General features: G+C 53.3%; 10 protein-coding genes across 10 annotated transcripts; 7 read left to right on the top strand and 3 right to left on the bottom strand.

Moving 5' to 3' along the window:
• Window positions 1-680: 680 nt before the first annotated feature.
• Window positions 681-3,160, top strand: SEPMUDRAFT_155319 (uncharacterized protein; the record flags this gene model as incomplete). The annotated part of the gene is made up of 4 exons (XM_016907612.1): window positions 681-960; window positions 1,016-1,061; window positions 1,114-1,171; window positions 1,228-3,160. Exon 4 carries the CDS (start codon window positions 1,661-1,663, stop codon window positions 3,158-3,160), a length of 1,500 nt encoding a protein of 499 aa, XP_016762768.1. The 5' UTR covers window positions 681-960; window positions 1,016-1,061; window positions 1,114-1,171; window positions 1,228-1,660.
• Window positions 887-1,286, top strand: SEPMUDRAFT_41361 (uncharacterized protein; the record flags this gene model as incomplete). The annotated part of the gene is made up of 4 exons (XM_016908826.1): window positions 887-960; window positions 1,016-1,061; window positions 1,114-1,171; window positions 1,228-1,286. 4 exons carry the CDS (start codon window positions 887-889, stop codon window positions 1,284-1,286), a joined length of 237 nt encoding a protein of 78 aa, XP_016762769.1.
• A 437-nt stretch (window positions 3,161-3,597) lies between the features above and the next one.
• Window positions 3,598-5,073, bottom strand: SEPMUDRAFT_9695 (DUF1365-domain-containing protein; the record flags this gene model as incomplete). Its single annotated transcript, XM_016910655.1, has 1 exon — window positions 3,598-5,073. A coding segment is annotated over one exon (1,476 nt), but the record flags the coding sequence as incomplete, so codon positions are not given.
• Window positions 5,074-6,403: 1,330 nt separating this feature from the next.
• Window positions 6,404-7,003, bottom strand: SEPMUDRAFT_25532 (uncharacterized protein; the record flags this gene model as incomplete). The annotated part of the gene is made up of 1 exon (XM_016908398.1): window positions 6,404-7,003. A coding segment is annotated over one exon (600 nt), but the record flags the coding sequence as incomplete, so codon positions are not given.
• Window positions 7,004-7,346: 343 nt separating this feature from the next.
• Window positions 7,347-8,565, top strand: SEPMUDRAFT_148297 (uncharacterized protein). The gene has a single exon (XM_016904832.1). It carries the CDS (start codon window positions 7,429-7,431, stop codon window positions 8,539-8,541), a length of 1,113 nt encoding a protein of 370 aa, XP_016762765.1. The 5' UTR covers window positions 7,347-7,428; the 3' UTR covers window positions 8,542-8,565.
• An 11-nt stretch (window positions 8,566-8,576) lies between these two features.
• Window positions 8,577-10,555, bottom strand: SEPMUDRAFT_83120 (uncharacterized protein). Its single transcript, XM_016910327.1, has 2 exons — window positions 10,479-10,555; window positions 8,577-10,423 (listed from the first exon to the last, which is right to left on the bottom strand). The coding sequence occupies exons 1-2, from the start codon at window positions 10,519-10,521 to the stop codon at window positions 8,592-8,594; spliced, it is 1,875 nt and encodes a 624-aa protein (XP_016762764.1). The 5' UTR covers window positions 10,522-10,555; the 3' UTR covers window positions 8,577-8,591.
• A 716-nt stretch (window positions 10,556-11,271) lies between these two features.
• SEPMUDRAFT_162708 (DUF1711-domain-containing protein) lies at window positions 11,272-12,963 on the top strand. The gene is made up of 2 exons (XM_016908017.1): window positions 11,272-12,035; window positions 12,133-12,963. The coding sequence occupies exons 1-2, from the start codon at window positions 11,644-11,646 to the stop codon at window positions 12,527-12,529; spliced, it is 789 nt and encodes a 262-aa protein (XP_016762763.1). The 5' UTR covers window positions 11,272-11,643; the 3' UTR covers window positions 12,530-12,963.
• Window positions 12,964-13,745: 782 nt separating this feature from the next.
• On the top strand, window positions 13,746-15,665 carry SEPMUDRAFT_41165 (SPRY-domain-containing protein; the record flags this gene model as incomplete). Its single annotated transcript, XM_016908817.1, has 2 exons — window positions 13,746-15,465; window positions 15,526-15,665. The coding sequence occupies 2 exons, from the start codon at window positions 13,746-13,748 to the stop codon at window positions 15,663-15,665; spliced, it is 1,860 nt and encodes a 619-aa protein (XP_016762762.1).
• An 832-nt stretch (window positions 15,666-16,497) lies between these two features.
• Window positions 16,498-19,592, top strand: SEPMUDRAFT_148294 (Pkinase-domain-containing protein). Its single transcript, XM_016904831.1, has one exon. The coding sequence runs from the start codon at window positions 16,748-16,750 to the stop codon at window positions 19,334-19,336; it is 2,589 nt and encodes an 862-aa protein (XP_016762761.1). The 5' UTR covers window positions 16,498-16,747; the 3' UTR covers window positions 19,337-19,592.
• Window positions 19,593-20,865: 1,273 nt separating this feature from the next.
• SEPMUDRAFT_63207 (uncharacterized protein) lies at window positions 20,866-21,512 on the top strand (the record flags this gene model as incomplete). Its single annotated transcript, XM_016909629.1, has 3 exons — window positions 20,866-20,934; window positions 20,994-21,254; window positions 21,312-21,512. The coding sequence occupies exons 1-3, from the start codon at window positions 20,890-20,892 to the stop codon at window positions 21,510-21,512; spliced, it is 507 nt and encodes a 168-aa protein (XP_016762760.1). The 5' UTR covers window positions 20,866-20,889.
• Window positions 21,513-21,758: the final 246 nt, after the last annotated feature.

Raw genomic sequence — 21,758 nt, 5'->3', positions numbered from 1 at the left:
GTGCTACAGTGTGCTTGCCGAATCGGCTACGTTGCGTGTCCTTCGCTAGCGTATCAATCTGTAGATTCCTGTCGTACTTCATCTCTTCATTGGGATGCTAGGTTGGTATCGTCAATTCTTGCAAGCGGTACTTGCAAGCCTCCAATCAGTCTCTCTACCATATGCCCGAACTTCTTTCTAAGATTCCGCCAGCTCAGCTCCAGTGCTGAAGTCAGTAATCTGCAATACAGGCTGGCACAGAGTTGCCTCTACCATCTCGGGATTACTTGGGCGTAGCTCTGGTCTTGCTACCTTTGCCGACCCGTCAAGAATGTTACATTCGTGCCATCGGCCATCGAACCACGGTAGCGGTGAAAATCATATGCCTTCATATCCGCTTCACGTGAACAGAGTGCTTGGTCGATGGTATTCCCAGGTCGAGAAGCAGAAGCAGAGTGTCTAGGTAGTCAGTGGTAGAGTGTGCAAGCTGACAAGCTGAGTCCAAGGAGGAAGTTGCAGGAAGTATGAAGTCAAAGTGGCAGGAGCTAGTCCACAAGAAGGCTCACGGGGCGGAAGCTGCCGAGAACAAACTCCTAGGACTACGTCACTTGGCGGCTTAGCGTGCAGATCTTCAACAGCGCGTCCTGGAGAGCTGGCCTGGTATTGGAGGACACTACCTCCATCACGATTGGAAGGATGTGCTGGTCGTCCCTTCCACCGACTCTGCTACCTTACTCTGCCGCTTGTCCCTTCCCTCGGCCTCAGCTTCCACAGCCTCGCCTTCCATTCTCGTAGTCCCTCCCAACAGAGGAAATACCGTAGCCATCACCCTCCCGTCGTCTTCTGGCCCTAGCCTCCCCTAGTACAGCGATAGCAACATCAACAAGCGGCAGCAGCAGCAGTAGAGATGGCGGACTGCGGCTTCATCCCTCTCCCTCTGTGTATCCAATGCGGAACGAATGACAATCCATGTCATGTCAAGTCAGTCGCTTTCCACATCATCACATTCGGCGCGATGCTGATATCCACGGATTAGGATCGTGGGTCCGACCTTAGGCTTCATTATTGGGATCTTGATGGCCGTAAGAGCAAGACAGCGGTGAGGGGCACACGTCTGGTGGCTAACCTGAACAGATCGTCTGCTGGCCGGCGGCTATCCTGTGTTGCTGTTGCGCGACAGAAATGGGCAAGAGTAGGTCATGAATTCAACAGACTACAATGTCACACGGGCGCTGACACAGCCTGCAGAGATGCTGGGAGCGCCGGCGGACACATCGGGCGCCATATCAAATGCGATACCTTTTTGATGTGGAAAAGAGAATGCATACACACCGAAACGCGTGGAGCGTCACTTAGGCCGCGAAGAGAACAGTATCGTTGGTTAGGATGCGCGTAGGAAGGGTTAGTCCAGTTCTGTGTCGTTGAAACGACGGCTGTCGAGGGCCAGAGAGAGAGAGGGGGGGGGGAGCTGTTACCTGCGTGAGATAATCTTTAACGACCTTGGGGGCCGCGTAGCGTCAATGGAGAAGAAATCTGTGCCACATGCAGTTTCATGCAACCGCGTGTAGTCAGGCCAATTCCGCGACAGTGACAGAAGAAGAAGAGTGAAGTGAAGCCCCAGGTTCATAGTCCGTGCGACGACGCACAACAACTTATTCGACTTTGCGCAGAGAATGTTGACATGGTAATTGACCTCACACAGCGCACCTCCACGCTTTCGCCGACTATCTTGAGCCCCATGGCGGACATGGTGCAGAAAAACTCTGGTGACTCTGGGCATCCTCCACTCAAACACGAAGATCTGAGCCACGAAGATGGAATCCAAGTGATTGATGGTTTCTACCCATCACCTGACCCACCAGCAGCGCATCATCTAAGTCCAACTTCCCAACTTGACGAGCCCTCTGACCTTCCGACAGTCACAGATGAGCACTCTGGAACCCCAATGGCAGACATCGGAGCCAAAGAGAGTATCGGAAGCGTGATCGACTTCCAGGCGCAGCCAGAGGACGCGCCCACCCGCCCGGATTCACTCGAGGCGAATAGATTGACCTTGCGCCCTTGCAAGACTGCTGCACCACCCATCAACAGCTCAGCACAACATCTTCGACACTTCGACCCGCCCGAACTGCCAATGAAGTCCAGCAGCAGCAAAAGTGAGCTTCAGGCCGAGATGCGACATGAGGAACTCGTCGCAAGCTCACCTTTGTTCTCGATGCCGGCGCCTGTGCCGTTTTCGCTCTCCAAAGTTAGACATGGTGCCCTCGCCAAACGACGAGCTGCCTCTTCTTCATCTCCACTCGCCGCTAGACAGCCAATTCCTAAGAAGAGCAAGCGCGCGCCTCAGACTGCTTCGTCGCCCTTGGTGCTGTTTGAGGATCTTCCTTCGTTCTCCGAATCTTCCGCGGCCAGCAGGCACTCTAGCACCTCGAACACTACGAGAGCGGCTGTCGCGAAGTCGCGTCCAAGATACATCAGCAGCAGCAGAAATCGTGGCGATCATCTCGTCGCGGGCGGCGGTGGCGGCGGTGATATTATTGGGAACGTACAGTCTGTGTCTGGATCCGAAGAAGAAGACGACGAGAACGAAGACGAGGAGAAGGAAGACGACGAGAACGAAGACGACGAGAAGGAAGACGACGAGAAGGAAGACGACGAGAAGGAAGACGACGAGAAGGAAGACGACGAGAAGGAAGACGACGAGAACGAAGACGACGAGGAAGAGGAAGAAGAGGAAAAACCACCAGAAATCAAACGGAAACGAAAGCACAAGGTAATCACCAGTCCTACTACTACAACAGCAGCAGAAGAAGAAGAAGAAGACAGCGCAGCACCACCTCCCAAACCAGCTCCCGCGCGCCGTCACAGACCACCCACGGTAGGTTCGCACGAATTGAAGAATTTGGCCATGGATACTTTTCATAATAATCATCATCATGATAATGTGCTGCTGGAGAACGAGAAGGCTGCTACAGCTGCTTCTGGCTCACGTGGACGACAAAAACGACAAAAGCAACAACAACATGTTGCGAGCCCAGCGCAGCGTGTGACGACGAGGTTGCAGAGAAGGGAGAGAATGGCTTCGTTGCCGGGAGTTTCTACCAAGGAGGCGGTGCAGAGAAGGAGGAACAAGAGAGGAAGAGGGAGAGGGCGAGGGCGAGGGGGTGGAGGGGAGGTGTGAGTGTTTTCTGTTCTGTTGGTTTGTTTTGGTGAGTTGGTGCGTTGGCGCGGTTAATGGGTTGGGGTATTGTAAGAGGAGAAAGAGAGAGGGAAGGGGGATTGAAGAGAAGAAAAAAGTGTTGAGAATAGGGACGGGATTTTTCTATTAGGCTTTTCCCTTTTTTTTGTTTCAGGTCGCAATGGAGGGAGGGAGGAAGCGCAGACGGGGCGGGCAGTACTGTTTTTTCTTTTTCTTTTTCTTCCTTTCTTGGTCTCGCTACCTACCTTACCTTGCCTTACTTAGCCTTTGAGGAGGAGACTCCAAATATGTACACTGTTGGCCAGTAGCATGACCACACTGCTCGTCCACACGTCTGATCGATGCAAAGGTCGTGCTCGCAGCACATCCCAGACAGGAGCATTATCGCAATACCACATTGTAATGAGAAGCAACAACACTCGGAGGATACCATCACCCAGTGAGATGAGAAGTGGTATGCCCATGGCGAATCGCTCGGCGAGGAATAATCTCACGAGGATTCTTCGGTATGTTTCTCGATGATGGGTATGTTGCACGTAATGGTCCATTTCGGAGAAGTGGAACGAGCGGATGTCGTGGACTTTGTACTGCTGCTGCTGCTGCTGCTCAGAAGCTCTTCGGGGACGTTCTGAATAGCTCGCTACAGCGGGTGGACATCGCAGTCTTCGGAGGAGGAATTTCCAGCGGAGACGTTCCACTGCACTCATGTCGTTGGGAGTTGTGGTTGCGATTCGAGAGGTGTGTGCCATGGCGTGGAACAGATCGGGTAGAGCTTGAGTTCCATCGATGGTCAGAGTGCGATTCTTCTCATCAGTGAAGAGGCATTCGCGATCGAAAGCCTCTTTCGCGTGAGCATAATGCACGAACCGGCTGTAGAAAGCTGGTGAGAGAATTTTTAGTGTGAGCGTGCTCGCATGATCTTCTTTGTAGGTGAAGTTGGACGAGTAAAGCACAATCTCGTCGTGTTGGTGGTGAGCGGGCTCATAGATGACTCGCAGCGGACGCTCGGCATGCTCGACAGCTTGCGTCAGGAAGTCTCGGAAGATTTCCTCCAGAGCTGCCTCCTCGGTGGTGTATGTGCGTCCGATACTGGTGGGGACGACTTCTGGCCTATACCAGACGTGTAGTTTCCGGCGGAAGTATAGCTTCTGTGCTTCCCATACGATGCGAGGAGATGTGGCCAGACCAACCCACCACCAGGCAGATATGAACTTCACCAGTTGCAGAGTCGTGATGTTTTCTGGTTCTTTGGGCGTGCCCTCTGAGAAGACGCGCGCTACTATTTTGGTATGTTCCTTGGAAGACTTTAGCACAATGGTGTTGTCTATCCTGACGTGACCTGTTTGTTCGTAACCAGCCAAAGGATCTATCGCTCGGAGGGAATAGGATCCTTTCCGACTGTTGAACGGCGATACATGGAAGTCCTTCTCCCAAGAGTCCGTGAAGACCATCGCGTTACCAGATTCACCGTTTCGGTCCTTGTCGGCCATGGTAGCATCTGACTTGAGTAGGTACATTCTTCGCTCGTCGAATGTATTGTTGACTTCAAGAATCATATACTTCAAGCTGGCGTTGGAGTCATATATGTACCAAAAGGACACTGGATTAAAGCTATAGCCCAAAAAGCGTGGTGCCGTCACCAGATATGCGAATGCATAATCGCGACTGGTAACGCCTCTGGTATGCAGATATCGACGCAGCTTACTCTCGAGAGTATGTTGATCGTCGCTCCGATTCAGATAGTCGGCCGCACAAATGTCAAACCACCCACGAAGCTCACTATCCACCGAGAAGACCTTGCCAATCCGACCTTGCATGCCAACTGGTACACCCACGAAAAGGTAACTGTACGAAAAAGAATGCTTCTTGGGGAACGTCCGGGAGTGATTGGTACGACTTGGGATAATTAGAGGCGGCAGAAGTGCCTCTTCAATCTTTTGCTCGCGGAGAGGTGGACGAGCAGGATTCTCCGTCAACTGGTTTCCCCGAAAGACAATCGATCCCGCAGCGACACCACATATTCCCAGTAGCGAGAAGACTGCAATGTAGACCTGAATTTCCGGCGCGCTGAAGTCTATTGATGAGAGGTCTTGGAGAGTGATCAAGCTCCAGGAGCGTGTCCATAACAGACCATACACATTATGCAATGCGAGCAAGAGAGTGAGGTCCTGCCTCCACTTGGCATCGTTGGTCCATATCCGGAAGATCCAGAGAGGCTGGAACAGGAGGACACGCACTGCCAATGTCTTCGCTGGCTCGGTGAAGATGCTCCAGACAAGAGTCGAGAATGTCCAAGCTGCAAGAAGAATCTCTCTCGCTGTGCTGCCCCCAACGCCTTCTGCAGCCATCTTTGCCGCACGGAACTCCTGCCCTTGAGGCACTGTGAATTATATCACGAGCATGATGGTGGAATGAATAAGAATGAATGCATCGAAATTGGAATGTTGCGGCGTGAACGATGATGATGATGTCGTCGAGCTGCCCATCATGCCAAGGTATGATCGGACTCCTTTCCGCTCTAGATTTACAACAAGCCCTCCCACACTCCACTAAGGTACTCAACCACAAACAAAAACTACGGTACCTACACAAACAGGACGAGGACGAGAGCAGGACATCTCTCACCTGAAAAACGAAAACCAGAAGAAACCTCTTTCGGCCACCTGAGGACATCAACTTTTGTCAAACTTTTCAAAATATGTTTTGAAAGAGCACCTGGAGCCGAGAATCACATGAAACGCGTTTGGTATAATCGCGTACTGGTGTTCTTTCTTCGGAAGCTCCACCGCAACCATGTATCGGACATGCCTCCAAGCTCTGCTATGTCTTTTCTATCCGTGGTCTCGTCTACTCGCGCCGGTTTCCATATGCATCATACAGCTCTGTGAATTCCAACCAGCTCGTAGCCCCCTTCCCTCATCGCTACCGCGAGGAAATTTCTGCCTGGCCTTGTCGAAGCTGTCGGCTGCTGCGCGAATCAACTGCGCTGAGAAAGTATAGTCAGGTCCAACTCGAGGTCCTGGGCTATCGTCTCAGCGTGACGCTGTCTCAAACTACTCTCAGTGGTGTTGCGTTGTCCGCCGGAAGACCGCCCTTGTAAAGTGCTTCTGGCGGAGAAGACTCTGCAACGCTCACGGCTGTTGCAAACCAACACGACCCGTGGACTGACCTCCCTGAGATGCTCACGGAGTAATCATCATCCTTTCTTGCCATTCACAGCCCGACCAAAGTTCCCGTAATCGAGATGCTGCCCTCTCCCGATGGCTCAAAGTCATCCACCTTGCAAATCACCTCTTTCTCCACCTCTCCCTGCGCATTCACCCATTGGTCTCCCTGCCAGCTCCAATCCTTTGGCATGTTCTCACTGGGTATCGAAACCGTAAAGTAGTTCATGAAAATCAAGCCAAAGATGCCCTCGTTCTGTAGATTGACCTCGCCTTTGAGGTATGTGCCTGGCGCAGGCCTGAAGATCAAGAAGTCGGCTGTGACCCAGACAAACTCGACGCCATACTCGTTGATGCTGCGCGCCAGCACAGTGGAGGGACCAGGTGCTTGCAGGCCGTCGTTCGAGCTTTCTGACAAACGTGCATTCTCATACGCAAGCACAACCCCGTCGAACGGAGGGTAGTACTGCAGCAACAGCGTCGAGAGATGTTCGGCGCATGCTCCCTCGAGTGGGTAGTTATTCGCGACGGGCGACAAAGCGAGGAACAGCGTGGCTGTGATGCGTTCGAGCGGGCTGTGGGAGTCCAGTTTATCTTCGATGCTCTTCTGCGTTGATGCACCCGCATTCAGGTTCGCCCTGCTCTTTTCTGCTTTTCGCCCAGCCTTTGCCGCCGCTTCTTCAGCCGTTCGTTCCTTTTTCGCCATGGTCGATGTGAGTGTTTGAAATGGCAAGAGCGCAATTGCATGTGAACCTTTGGGCAAATAAATTTGGCGGAAGCTTCCGTGATGCGAATGCGATGATGTGCCACAATATGTGGCATGTGTGATTAAGCAGTGGGACGACCAATCTAGCCCGATTGTGGCATTTGTGCCGTGCGGGCAGCCTCAAGTGTAATACACGCCGCATTCATTACCCGCTCAGGTTTACAGAACTCCGGCTTTTAGACGTGTCTACTATGTATACCACATGTTCAATCTTCTCCACAACTCAATAATATCAAAATCAACCACAGGCCTACTTCGAACTACACTCCAAAGTGTCAAGATCATAACATGAGCGACGACAAGCAATAACCCATCAAACCATGGCCAGCAATCAACTCCTCGCTCTGGCCAGCTGGTACTTTCTCCCCAGACTCGTCACCGGCTACATCCAAACGACTCTCTACTCCATCTTCATCCGCGCCGGCGACCCCAAACCCACTCCAGGAAGCGCTCGGTACACGCGAGACAGGCGAGCAATCCACATCGCCGTCATCGTCGCCTACCTCCTCTATACTCTCTATGAAGCCGACTATCAAATCCAATCCGCACCAGATTTCTACCGCCTTCTCAACGTCCCACACGATGCCTCGGAGAAAGCGATCCAGTCTCGCTTTCGTCGTCTGACGATTCAATTCCATCCTGACAAAGCCGCTCCCGGATCTGATAAGGCCATGATCGAGAATCTCTATGTCCAACTTACTCTTGCAAAGGATACTCTTGTGCATCCTGCGAAACGGTTCGCGTATGATCGGTGTGGACCGGATGTGCTGCAATGGAGTCCACAACATCATAAGGTGACCAAGGATTTCGTGTTGACGGGTTTACAGCACATTCTGGGCTACTACGGCGTCTCGAGTGGAGTTTTGGTCCTGCTCAGTACAGTGGGATATCTTCGACAGGGGATGTTTTGGCGATATCTAGTTTTGGCTTCTCTCTTCGCGATTGAGATGCAAACGATGACACGGCCGCATTTTCCCATATTGTTGACCAAGATTGTGAATCCGTTCATGCTCATGACGGGTCTTCGACCGGCATATTTACCTTTTCAGATGATTACTCTGTTGCGCAAATTTGCCGTGACGGTGTTCATTGCCATGAGTCAGTTGGGGCCGTTGCTGCAGGATCCTAAACAGACGGCGTTAGAAGAGGGAGACGCGAGTGGTGGTGTTCCTGGTCCGCTGCTCGATCGAGTCGATGAGTTGACGAATGCGACCAACTCGGAGCTTTCGAGATTGATGCAAATGGAGTTGATCCCGTTTGCGAGCGAGCCGAGTGCTGGAAGGCAATTGAGGGAAACTTTGAAGAATTGGCTGGTGCAGAACAACTTGAGAAATGACCCAGAAGTGAACATGGCTATTCAGCAGGTTCTGGAGCGACGGCGAGCGGAAGGACGAGGTCACAGTACTGATGTGAGGGTGGAAGGAAGAAGATAGACGAAAGTGAATACTGCAAATGTTCATTTTTGACTGTTGTTCTCGCTCGTTTATCTGGTGTATCCCATGCCTAGTCCTCTCACGAAACGCACTTCGTCCGCGTTGCGTTCCAAGGCTCTCCGCATGGCCATCCCATATTGCCTTTCGGCATCCTGACGAGCTTTCTCTGCTGCGGAGAGTGCTTGTTCCTCAAGTGCATCATGCCATTCGTCGCTGCCAAGTGGATCGTGCTGACCCATCCCGAGCACCCCCAGTCGACCATCACCGGTCCAGAGTAATAATTTATGCTGATTCACATCTAGACTTCCAACCTCAGCGCTTGCTTCGCCAAAACCTTTGCCAAGTGGCAGAATCTTCTGGACAATGTCCCCTTGCCCTGGCATTTCGGTGCCACTGGTAGCGAATATTCCTTGTGGCGTGGCGTCCTGTGATACAGTGTCCGACTCATCTGGCAAGCTATCGTTGATGTTGTAAGTCCGCACGTACGTAAAACCGTCACGTTCCATCCACTTGAGTTGGCCGTCGCCATCACTAAAGACTACGCGGCCTCCATGAGACGCCACCGAGAGGAGCTTCGAAGCAGAAGCAGTCTGACGATTCTGATATGGTTCCACCACTGCAGGCAATGGATAGAACTCGAGTGAGCCTTTGCCTTTGTACTCTGCCGCAGCAATCATAGTCACCCCCGTGCCTTCCCTCCTCGCTTGATACGCCGACAGCGAGATACCGGGATGGCGCAGAAGATCGAGACTGCGTGGCCGCCAAGGATGAGGCAGGGTCGAGAGACAGGCAATTCGGGCTCCGCTGAAGACAGTGCCACGCAGACGGGGAAAGAAGCGGCGATCATAGTTGAGAAGTGAAGTGAACCGACCTCCTACCCAGATGGAGCTGTCATCTGAGCCATTGGGATGCACAATGGAGAGTGGGCCCGGCTGGGCCAGCGTTGCATGAGGGGAGTACACCGAGCCAGCAATCAGCTCTCCACGCGGCGATGCCTCTCCAGCTGCAAATACATGATCTCTGGGGTCATGAAGATGAATAGTCATATTCGTGCCTACAGTGAGCGGCGCGCGATTCTGCATTTCAGAAAGTGCTGTGATGGGGAATGGGTACTGCTTAGTGGAGACCAGCTGGAGGGTGTTCAGGTCAAGCGCATGCAACTGCTTCTGCACCGCAAAATATGCTTTTCGGGCAGTGCTATCCACACAGACGCATTCTACTGCACCTGTTTCGGTCATGATGGCATGACTCTCTGATGAGGCCTGCGGTTGCTGTCCAGAGAGTAGACCGGGTTTAGATTGGGCGAGCAATCTGCCTCCGCCACCATTGTGGCTTTGAGAGCGCCCAGACAGATCCCAGATGCATATACTGCCATCGTCGAGAGCAGCCACGGCATGTTCTCTTGTCTGGTCTTGCTGATCCACCAAGAGTCCAACGCCAGTAGCTTCTCGATACTCGTCTCGATCGGTCGTGTGAGACTTGGGTAGATTAAGCCAACCTGTCTTTATATCTGCATGGCGTTGAATATATTCCTCGTAGTAGTCAATGCTCTCTCCGGGATAACCAGGCTCCCAGTTCGCCAAAGCTCGGATTCGCTGCGAACGCGCTTGCGCAACAGGATCACTTGAAGCCGGTTCCGCGGGCCCGCCTACAACATGGACCACATCGTGTGTCGTATGATTCCCACTGGGCAGCGCAGACACAGCATTTCGGATCTGAGCAAGACGAGGATCTTGACTATGTAGCAGTTCTCTTCGCCGTCGTAGTCGTTCTGCTTGGGAGTGGGCGAAGCATTCAATCCTCCACAGAGCATTGTCCCGACCTAGGGCGCGGTATCTATTCGATACCAGCTGCACGTGTACCAGGTCACTGATGTCCAGATCTAGTGCGTGTCAGCTCCGAGGGCACATTACTTACGCTTCAAGCGGTGGCCGTACAGGAGAAGATGTGGAGGACGACTTCCTCGGGCAGGCGATCCATATTGTCGCGGCCTGCCGCCGGGAGTGTGACGTACAGCCCCAGCAATGGCCTGCGATGTAGCATGAAATGTGTGAAGGTACATGTACTGATTCTACCTGCGCGGGCCTTGTCTCAAGACATGGCACGCGGCGAAGTCTGGTCAGCACGTTATCGGCGACTCAGGGAGGGGCGCGAAGCAAGGTCAAGGCGTGGCGAGGCGAGGCGAGGATGCGGCTGGGTGGATAGGATCATAGGATGCGTGGATTGGCACACGAAGCACGACGGGATCCTGGATGTTTGGTACAAGTACAAGTCAGGTCAGGTATGTACAGGTAGGTAGGCAGTTTTATTAGTAGTCAGCCCCGAGCAACCTGGCAGGACAGACAGACACACTGACAGTCTGACACAGTCTGGCACTTTGGCTCCCTCTGTACGGTACCTCCTACGCGTACCTAACGCAGGGAGGAAGACGGAGTGACGGACGATACCAATATCCGTTATAGGTAGGTAGGTCACCGTAGACGTGCATTATTGAGGATTTCAAATGCTGTTCCGATTCCCGACCTGGGATTGGGGAGTTCCAAATACATTATACACCTGTATCCATTGTCGCGTTCGTTCTCGGCGCGTGCCTGATTACAGTTCTATAAGCGGCGCGCGGTAATCTAGTCACATGAGCCGGCACAGGCCGCGCACAACAGCAGCGCACCTCTCAATCCCGATGATGGATCGGTTTGGGAGAGGAACTCTGCGCCTAACAAGGCTTTTGGTGTCGAGCGAAATGGCCCATCACGAGCCAGAGCCGTTGCCATGCTCATCAGCCAACACCCATCACCTTCACCACACCTTCACCACCACCTTCTACACCGGCTCGCTCTTCGCTCTCCCCCTACTGCTATGCATCCCTCCCCAGCACCATCCACCCATACCACCCCGTCGTGATGCGACGAGAGACTGCCAAATAAGGAGACCAACCTAAACAAAGGTACCCGCAACGTGGTTGTTGGCTTGCTGCGAAAGAAGCGCTCTCCGGTCGCAAGCTCCTGATCACTCGCACCATCCATCCATCCATCCATCACCTCCACAACCATCACCACCGAGATCACCCATTCACTGCCGCCGCCGCCGCCGCCATCACTCATCATGTCCATCACCACCAAGTCGACGCCCAAGGCAGGCAAGAAGAGCCGGATCGTGTCGCTACGCATACCATCGAGCCAACTTTCCAACTGGCCATCAGACACTGCTTCGCCGCTCGCTCAGGCCTCAGCGGTACCATCAATCAAGAACGAGCCCTCGCCATCGGCACAACCGTCAGAACACGCCGACAAGTCGTCAGATTCGAACGCGACACCTGTGCCGAATGGCACTGATGTCGCCGATGCCGACACCTTAGCACCTCCCGGCAAGGCAGACGCAAAACGTAAGAGAGGAGGTGCATCTGGGACAGGACGCAAACGGGCACCACCGTCCATCGATCCCAACGCCCCGCCTAGAGAGCGAGGTCGACCGGGTCCCAAGAAGAAGCCACGACTGTAGGTACTCATTCCACGCCCATCTCGCTCACGCGAGTTCTGCGCTATGAGCGGTGTCATCGGCGTGAGAGCATACGCTGACCACTATCAATTACAGACCCGATGGCACTATCGACCGCACAACAGACAACCCGACTGGGGCACGACCGGCGAATGCCATACCCGCACACAAGCTAGGTCCCAAAGCGAACACAGGCGCGATCAATGCCTGCCTGCGTGCGCTTGACCGCACCGGAAAGCCATGTCGACGCTGGGGCAAGAAGACGCTCGAACTCAAGTCATTTACGGGGATGACATGGAATCTGTCGTCCTGGAAGGCTCCACCCAAAGACCAAGGCTTTCCGGGCGACGTCAAGAGTGACAGCGCAAGCTCAAGCGAACTCAAGCCTAATCAGAGCAGCGCCTTGCAAAGCGAGCGTAGTCACAGTCACGTCGGCGAGGACACCGTGATGACTGGTATGCAAAGCTCACCTGCACCAGTCGCTGCCACCTAGCCACACCCTGTCGTCGAGCACAGCCAGCACTGTCACGAACGCGGATTCTCGAGTAAACGGACTCTCTGTATCAGTATTCATCAAAATCTTCCATTGGTTTCGTAGTTTGCCTTGAGCTCTTTAGCGTGGCGTTGAGGAATGGGTCTGGATTACCATCGGCATGACAGCGTGCAGAGTGGTGCATGGGCTTTGGGATTGATGTCGATATCGCCACGGGACAATGCAGGATTTGACTCTGCGAACTGCGGTGATCGATTGCATGTGGAATGGAGAGGAAATGGAAAAAAGTCCACCTAAGAACATACCGCTGTCTTCCAAGCTCTCATCGTCTTTCCTGTGCACTTTCCTGTTTTTCCCATGTCCCTCAAAGGACTGCAGCGGCAGTGAGCTCGTTTACTTCAATTACATACACACGCACACATCAGATGTCGAACAGCCTCTATAAAATGATATACCTGATTCTGCCGTGTCCTTATCTGCTATGGCTGCGAGCAGATGTCCGCGTGTGTCCCCGCATGTGATCACAGCGAGCGGAGCTACATTAGCTACCGCGCATTAGTAGTAAGGTAGCATACATTCAGATAGGTACATTAGTCCTACAGTAGCAGACTGGATCCCGTGCTGCACAAACACATCACCCTCTCACTTTCTCATCTCGTCTGTAATTTCGAACTCTTCTATAGATCATGTGGGCGATGTCAACAGTGAGACCCGACGTAGTGGGTCCGTGAGTACCTTTACGAGTCGAAAGCCTTCGACACTAGGACTTCGGCGGCGGTCTTCTCCAGTGACTTCGTCCCGTCGCGGCGATAAGACGGTGAGATTCTGCAACCTCGCATTGAACACGAATCTCAGGCAGGAAGTGGTTGGTGGGCATTACTTGCCGGGCGACGACTGCCCTCGCTAGCTGAAGACCATAATGAGCAATTCCAACTCGGATCGAGGCAACACTACACGACCAGATCCCGACTACTACTCGCCCATCGATCGACGAGCATCTTATGCTACAATTGCTGCTGGAAGGAGCACTGAGAGCGGAGCAAACACCCATAGCAGGCAGCCCTCAGGTGCTTCTTTGCCACCTCACGACGAGGACCGTGACCGAGACCGGGCACTTCACCAGACCACGTTGACGCCGTCGAGTTGGGACATGGCTAGTATGAGCAGATACGATCAGGAGAGCGGGAGGAGACCAGGTACGAGCAATGGAGGGGCGATGGGGGACACAGGCGGTAACGCGTACGGCGGCGATGCAATTCGATATGATGGGCTGGGCTGTAACGAACACGAAGACCACCCTCCATTCTTCACGCCATCGTATCTGGAACACTCGCGGCACGTGCAAAGGCTACGTCGGGCATACGAAGAGCATGTCTCCGAGCTGAAGGCGCGAGCGAGCAGCAATCCCAGAGCATATCAGCCGAGTCTGAGTACAAGTCCAAGCGTAACGAGTCTCAACAAGATGTCTTCACAACACATGTACCGAGGTGTGATGCAGGATGTCATAGAAAGACTGCCCCCCTCTGCTGCAGAGGAAGAGAGAGCGCAGCCATTGCCGAGCAGATGGAGCGAGGAGGACAAATGGACTGGCTTGGAGCTTCTAGCGGATGGCACCGAAGTTCGCTTTAATGGAGTGACAAAGACTACAGATGAAGCTGCGACAGTGCGGAGTGACTGGCCGATGCCAAAAGAGGTCGGCATATATTACTTCGAGGTGACGATACTGTCAAGGGTCAAGGACGCTCAGATAGGTATCGGCTTTTCCACCACAAAGGCAAACCTGAACAGGCTACCGGGCTGGGAGGGGGAGTCTTGGGCGTATCACGGTGACGATGGTTTTGTGTTCGCGTGCACAGCCAGTGGCAAGGCATACGGCCCAAAATTCATGAGTCAAGATGTGATAGGGTGTGGTGTTAACTACAGGACGGGGAGTGCGTTCTTTACCAAGAATGGGACACACTTGGGAACAGCGTTCCGCAACGTGAAGCTGGACAGATTATATCCTTCTGTGGGCATGAAGAAGCCAGGCGAACATCTGCGCACCAACTTTGGAAGAACTCCTTTTGTGTTTGACATTGATGGCCTGGTGGAGCAGGAACGGATGCACATTTTGGCAGACATCGATCAAACGGATGTGTCACACCTCCACTCTCCCGACGACGAGCACGCCCTGATACACAACCTCATCGGCCAATACCTCGCCCACGAGGGCTATGTGGAGACCGCAAAGGCATTCGCGGAAGATATTGAACAGCAACAGCAAGAATTCGAAGGTCGTACCCAACCACTACGATTATCGACTGAGGATGACCAGCATGCCATTCATCGCCAGCGAATACGGAAAAGCATACTGGATGGCGACATTGATCGAGCACTGAAGTATCTTTCGGCTTACTATCAGAACCTATTCGACGATGAGAAAAATCGAGACATTTATTTCCGCCTACGATGTCGAAAGTACGTGGAGATGACAAGAAGACACGCAGAGCTTGCAAATGCCGTGTCATCGCCTACGACCGTGACAAAGAGCGTAGATTCGCTGGGCAGCAATGGCCATGCACACACTGAGAGTGCCGCCCAGCACGACGAAGATCAGCCCTCAGACACTCAAATGGAGCTTGACGACCAGTTACGGAGGGAAACTTCCAGGGGCCATGAGTCTTCAGCGAATGATGACATTGACATGGACGTTTCTCAAGAACTGCCACCGAAGACGTCTTACATGAAAGCCGACCAAATTCTAACAGCGCTGGTTCAATACGGACAGGAACTGCAGCAGGAGTGGAAGACGGACCGGAGACCGCATATTCAAAAGCATCTCATGGACATCTCGGCCAGCTTCGCGTACACCAACATCTACGAAAGTCCGATCAGTCACCTGTTTGCTTTACAAGGCCGATGTGAGATTGCAGAGGAGGTCAATGGCGCTATACTGGGTAAGTTGTCGCCCAAATCCCCACCTTTTCTCCTCACGCTGACATGATCGGTACCTGTAGTCTCACTCGGCAAGCCTTCTTCTGCAGCCATAGAAAAGGTCTGCGCACAAACAGAAGCACTTCTAGATGAAGCTGCCAGCCGTCTTGGTGGGACCGCAGCTGCATTTGTCAATGTCAGAGAAGACTTTTTGAGGGAGTAGTATCCTGGCCACCCTGCTTCTCGAATAAGCCTTGGTATTACATACTCGGCGTAGAAAGGCGAGGACGAAGGTGCAGTTGAGAAGTGGTCACCGATGGATGACCTGGCTGCCTTGTTGCAGGCCCTCAATGAGTATGATCCAAACGGACCAGAGACCGAGGGAGATGCTACCTTGATCATAGTGCTTCCTCATAGGATACTCTGGTAATGCAGTATGCTTCAGCTGATAGGGTTACCACGTGGAAAGAGGCTCAGATCGTCTCCACGAGGTGTGCGTACCGGTGATGCAAAGACGTGCTGAAAGCGAATGCACAGCATGCTGTTGTCCTGTGGAAGTTTGCACGTGCCGATATGCAAGCCACCACTCTGCAGGCGCTAGTGTCAAGCAATTCCGCTCCGAGGAGGGATTGAGACATGGTTGACGATCCTGCCGGCTGTTTGCACGGATTGCCTTCGCATGAGTTTGCGCAACCGAGGGGCCATCACCATCTAATATTAGTTAGTATTGATCGAAGTGTGTGACTTGGCAGACTGTGATTCCAGCAAAAAGGCGGGTACATACAGGTACATACATTAGATGTAGTCGAACGACGACTTGAAGTAAATATCTGTACTGTACGTGTACATGTACCTGTAGTGATGCTGGTCTTTGACGTAGTAGGAGGTAGGAGTAGGTTGGGTACATGTAGGTCAGGTCAGGTAATGTACCTAGGTAAGGTAGTTCTCATCACATGCAAGGTAGAATCTCACCTGTGCTTGCCGCTCCATTGACACACCTTCAAAGCCCCGCTCTTCACCCACAGCAGAAACATCCGCCTCCACCACCTCCAGCTTTCGCTTTCGTCTCAACACACCGACTGGCTTCCACACAGGTCCCGCCGTTCCTTACGTCCGTGACGACGACAGCTCGGATCCACTGCAGTATCAAAATCCCACTCCGCGACGTACTCGACCATCGCGCCAAGGCAGACTGTGGTGACTCTTTCCCCACTAGGTAGTCCGCCAGTGTGCAACTTCACCAATTGACGACTGTCATCGCTGGGCTGAAGTTCCTTCGGGCGCCGGGCAATCCGGCTTTTCTCCATGTCCGCCATGAATTCCACGCTGGACGACGAGGACCTGGCACTGTCGATAGCACCCACACCCGCCGAGAAACGTCGCAACTCGCGAGATGAACGACCGCAGCAGCCCCAGCAGCCCCATCTGCAGAGTGGCCCGCCTGTCATGCGCGCACCTTCAAGCCACCAACAGACAAAGGCAATGACGAGACTGGGACAGTACAATGTGGTCAAGACGCTGGGCGAGGGCTCATTCGGCAAGGTCAAGCTCGCGACCCACGCCGTGACTGGGCAGAAAGTGGCATTGAAGATCATATCACGCCGGAAATTGGTGACGCGAGACATGGCTGGACGCATCGAGCGCGAAATCCAATACCTCCAGCTGTTGCGGCATCCACACATCATCAAGCTCTACACTGTCATCACGACGCCCACTGATATCATCATGGTGCTGGAATATGCTGGTGGTGAGCTGTTTGATTACATTGTACAGAACGGCAAGATGCAAGAGCGGAAGGCGAGGACATTCTTCCAACAGATAATATGTGCGGTGGAGTACTGCCATCGCCACAAGATTGTACATCGCGACTTGAAACCCGAGAATCTGCTTCTGGACGAGCAGCTCAATGTCAAGATTGCTGACTTTGGTTTGAGCAATATCATGACTGACGGCAACTTTCTCAAGACGAGTTGCGGGAGCCCAAACTACGCTGCTCCTGAAGTCATCAGCGGTAAGCTGTATGCAGGACCTGAGGTCGATGTCTGGAGTTGTGGTGTGATCTTGTATGTCCTTCTTGTTGGACGCTTGCCGTTCGACGACGAATACATACCAGCACTGTTCAAGAAGATCGCTCAAGGTCAATATCACATACCGCCGTTCATATCGCCTGGTGCTGCTCGTCTCATCAAATCCATGCTGCAAGTCAATCCAGTGAACAGGATCGGCATTGCAGAGATTCGGATGGATCCGTGGTTCCAAGAAGATCTTGCCGAGTACCTATCTGTTCCCCCAGAGGACTTCTTCGACACTGGGGTCGACCCCAACAAGTCCATCGACCCATCCGCACTGGGCAAGGGCAAACCTGCCGTCGTTCAGGAAAAGATTCACCAGAGTGTCGTCGGGAAACTCGGCAAAACTATGGGATATGCCGCGGACGATGTTCAAGAGGCTCTGCAGAAAGACGAGCCCAGTGCCATCAAGGATGCGTATCTGATCGTGCGCGAGAATGTTATTCAAGCGTCCAACCCTGCTCTGCAGAGGGCGATTCCAGACTATCCTAACTCGCCGCCCGTTAACGCCGGGAGCCTTCTCACAATGACGCCGCCGCCTAAGAGGCAGCCTGGTCCTAGTGCGCAACGCAAGAATGCACATTCACCTCTCGACCATCCACGGCACGGTTCGACGGGGTCTGGATCCATCATGGAGGCACGGTCACCGGCATCGACCATTGCTATTCTCCCATCTTCATTGCCAGACTACCACGCAGCTTATATGCGTGGTCACATCAACAAGTCGCACTCGCCGACTGCTGGCGACGATGATCCACAGGACAAGCCGAGGACGAAGGAGGAGCAAGAAGCCACGGCGAGGCGCCTCAAACCACACAGCAGAAGTTCGACCAACCTGACACGCAGCGACAAGGCTGATCTTGAGATGACCAAGATACCGGAGGGTAAGCCAAAGAAGCAGCGACCTACCAAATGGCAGTTTGGCATCAGGAGCCGCAATTCGCCTGCAGAAGCAATGCTCGCCATTTACCGGGCCCTGCACAAGATGGGCGCAGTGTGGGAGGTGCAGAGGCCCAAGGATCCCGAAGCCGGCAGTAGTGATGCCAGTCCGAACAGAACCCGTAGCAACAGCCCGGAGTATAGTGATTCGGATCCAGGCTCCGGGACGGACCCCGAATATGCCACACACGAGGAGCAGGAACGCCGGCGAGCCAAGCGCAAGCAGAATGGAGAGGGCAGTCGGGGCCGAGAGAGATTTGGACGCTGGAATGATTATGGCTACGAGAACATTCCCGAGGATCCGTGGTGCATCAATGCTCGATTCAAGAAAGAGGACATGTTCCCGCCTGGCTTCTCCCATCCCGCGTCGGCACATAGCTCGCAGGTCAACCTGCATCATGAGCAGCGGAAGAGCAGTAATTCCACGGCAGTTTCTGGCACTGAGATTGGAAGCAATCCCAGTGCCGCTGGCAGTGCCGAGAATGTGGGGGCGACGGGGCCTCGGTCAGGCAGTCGAGCGGGCTCGGTGTACAGCTACATTGCGGGAGGCGAGGTGCCGATACCAGATGAGAGTGTGTGGGTGTATGTGACGATCCAGCTCTATTCGATCGAAAAGGACTTTTACCTGGTCGACTTCAAGTGCGCAGGGTACGAGAGACTGAAGGCGCGATATACGCGGGAGGCGAGTGGCAGTAACGAGAGCGATGTGATACGAGTGGACAATGCGCCAGAGGGCTATGACTCTGACGATGTCGAAGTCGATGCGGCAGGCGAGGAATTGGTGGGGGCTGGTCGCAATGCAGACGAGAAGGAGATTACTAGTCCCTTTCCCTTTCTGGACGTGGCCAGCAGACTGATTATACAATTGGCGGAGGCTAACGATTAGATGGAAAACACGACTGGCAACAGGACAACGATGATGAGCATTTGGAGGGGTGGGGGACAGGGTACACTGGACACGATGCTATGACACGTGGGGCATGGAGAGGCGCAGGTTCGATATGGGTGGGTAAGGTACCTTTGGCAGGCAGTGAGTGAGTGAAGAAGCACCGGTCGCGCACGGTCAGGCAGCACCGTGATGGGCGGCGCGCGTATGAGAGGAAAAAAAGTAGTTTTTAGTAGGTGAGGTATGTAGGTAGTCGGTCAATATGAGCTCGCCTCCGGGGTGCTGGACGTTTCCCGGCGAGTCACCACTACACGACATGCATGTACAAGTTGATACAAGCTGGTAGACATGGATGATGTGTGTGTGGAGCGGCGGTGGTGTGTGGGAACAGCCGACTCGCTCGTCAAGCCACATGATGCACACACGGGAACACGGGCTACCGACTGGACATGCATGACCTGATGGGGGAATACGGGAGACGGGAGGTGGTGACGGTATAGATATGCCGGGAAAAACAAGAGTGCAACAAGAAGACATTGATGAAGGTGGCTGGCTGGGTAGGTCACCTCCTACAGCACATGTAACTACTTACTAGTGTCGACGCCACAAATGGAGTGAGGCTTTAAGGTTATTTTGGAGGAGCTCTGACCAGGTTCTCGAGTCTTTAGGACGTTCACTACTTTGTTACTAGTAAGGTTGTAGGTGTGGCTTTGAGCTGTCTGGATGCGTGATGTATTTTTTATTGTTATGAGTGTAGGTACTGTATACTACTGTATACTCCTTGTAGATAATGTATAGTGGAGGAACGCATGCGTCTATCCATTTATCGATGGATTCGGATCGAGGAATGTGAATGAGGTAAGGAATGTGTGTGAGCTGAGGTGATGCAGAATAGAAAAGATGAGGTGGGCCCAGGTGGCCTCGTCAGCGATCAGACCACTGACTGGCACGGACTACTTGACCTGACCTAAGAGGCACATTAACAAGTAACATCCATGTCCTGGCCCAGTAGATCGGAGTCGGAGTCGGGGGCAACATCGAAAACATCCCCAAACGTGTATCCTTGTTGCTGTATTGCTGTATTGCTGCAGTCAGGTCGGTAAGGTAGGTAGGTATTATTCAGTGCACATGGAACATCAGCTGGATTGGGCAGAATAGACGAACCTCCCTTTTAATTTTGTATAATTCACATGATCATTGTCATCGATGAAAAAGGCGATTAGTATAGACAGCATCATCATTGACTGCAGAGGAGAGCCCAGGTCCAGTGAGAGGATGGCCTGAGTTAAAGTTTGGGCATGACGTCGCAAACGGCGACTTGCTGACGTTCCGCGTGCTGAGAGGTGCGCTTAGCTTCAGCGTCTCTGCCATACATCTACCCGTCGACCACTCCATCCATCCATCTACACCTCTTCCATCGCCTTCCTCTCCATCGTCTCTCACGCCCCGCCTCACCCTTCCTCCGTCCGTCCATCAAAACTCACCAACCCTTGTGTTCCTCCTACGACCTCACCACATCAGACACTACGCGCGACACTCCACCACCGACGACAATGGGCATGGCACAGATTCTCGGCCTGGGCCTTCGTGGCTTCCAGGTATGCGCTCCACCGCCAACGTCGAGTACCGCTCCGCATCACACTAACGGCCCTCGCAGTTCCTCATGTCCCTGTTCATCATGGCCATCATCGGAAACGCCATCGCCATGGGAGCCGACTCATCCATCAACAACTACACCATGTTTTGCGCCGCATTCGCCATGCTATGTCTCTTCTTCCTGATACCCGCCACTTTTAACGAGCGCTTTGCCGTCCATGGCGCCCTGCCGCTGGCTCTCGATGTCTTGATTACTCTCTTCTGGTTCTGCGCCGCTGTCGCACTCGCTGCCAAGCTGGGAGTACACAGCTGCAGCAACGACGTAAGTCCAATAGTGCAATGGCACAGATGAATAAGAAAGGCTGACAGCACCGTGTAGCGCTACGTGAGGAGCAACAGCGTGATCCGAGGCGCAAGTGATCAATCCGCTGCATGCCGTGAGGCGCAAGCCTCGTGCGCATTCCTCTGGTTCGGTTTCGCCGCATTCGTGGTAACAACTGCCTTGAGCGCAACTGGAATGAGCGGCAGCTCAGCGCCCAAGGGTGGTGTTCGTCGTGGTCCAGCCATGTCTCAGGTCTAGAATGGTACCGCACACACCCATTCTTTCCTGCCCATTCAGGAAACTTTGGGGATCCCTTCTTCCCGTCACCAAAAATAAGACGAATTGACGGGGAAAAACTGATGGACATGGGTGGTCACACGGAACGACATGATGTATCAATGGATTTTTATACCTTTTAACGACTCTCGTACGATGGTGGTGTTTTTCGCGAATACGCGTTGGTGCGACAGTCATCAACCACCAGGCGTGATAGGATGTGAAAGA

The sequence above is a fragment of the Sphaerulina musiva genome (assembly GCF_000320565.1).
Source record: "Sphaerulina musiva SO2202 unplaced genomic scaffold SEPMUscaffold_3, whole genome shotgun sequence".
Taxonomy (NCBI): Eukaryota; Fungi; Ascomycota; class Dothideomycetes; order Mycosphaerellales; family Mycosphaerellaceae; genus Sphaerulina; species Sphaerulina musiva.
Note: the sequence above shows the minus strand (reverse complement) of the source record. Positions and strands in the feature narration are given on the sequence as shown.

What these genes read in the sequence shown, in the direction of transcription:
- SEPMUDRAFT_148297 (XM_016904832.1), top strand. Translation starts at nt 7,429, where the DNA reads ATGGCCAGCAATCAACTCCTCGCTCTGGCCAGCTGGTACTTTCTCCCC.
- SEPMUDRAFT_83120 (XM_016910327.1), bottom strand. Translation starts at nt 10,521, where the DNA reads ATGGATCGCCTGCCCGAGGAAGTCGTCCTCCACATCTTCTCCT. An exon ending in CGTCCTCCACATCTTCTCCT is followed by an intron (nt 10,424 to 10,478) that starts GTACGGCCACCG and finishes GACACGCACTAG; the next exon opens with ATCTGGACATCAGTGACCTG.
- SEPMUDRAFT_162708 (XM_016908017.1), top strand. Translation starts at nt 11,644, where the DNA reads ATGTCCATCACCACCAAGTCGACGCCCAAGGCAGGCAAGAAGAGCCGG. An exon ending in CCCAAGAAGAAGCCACGACT is followed by an intron (nt 12,036 to 12,132) that starts GTAGGTACTCAT and finishes TATCAATTACAG; the next exon opens with ACCCGATGGCACTATCGACC.
- SEPMUDRAFT_148294 (XM_016904831.1), top strand. Translation starts at nt 16,748, where the DNA reads ATGTCCGCCATGAATTCCACGCTGGACGACGAGGACCTGGCACTGTCG.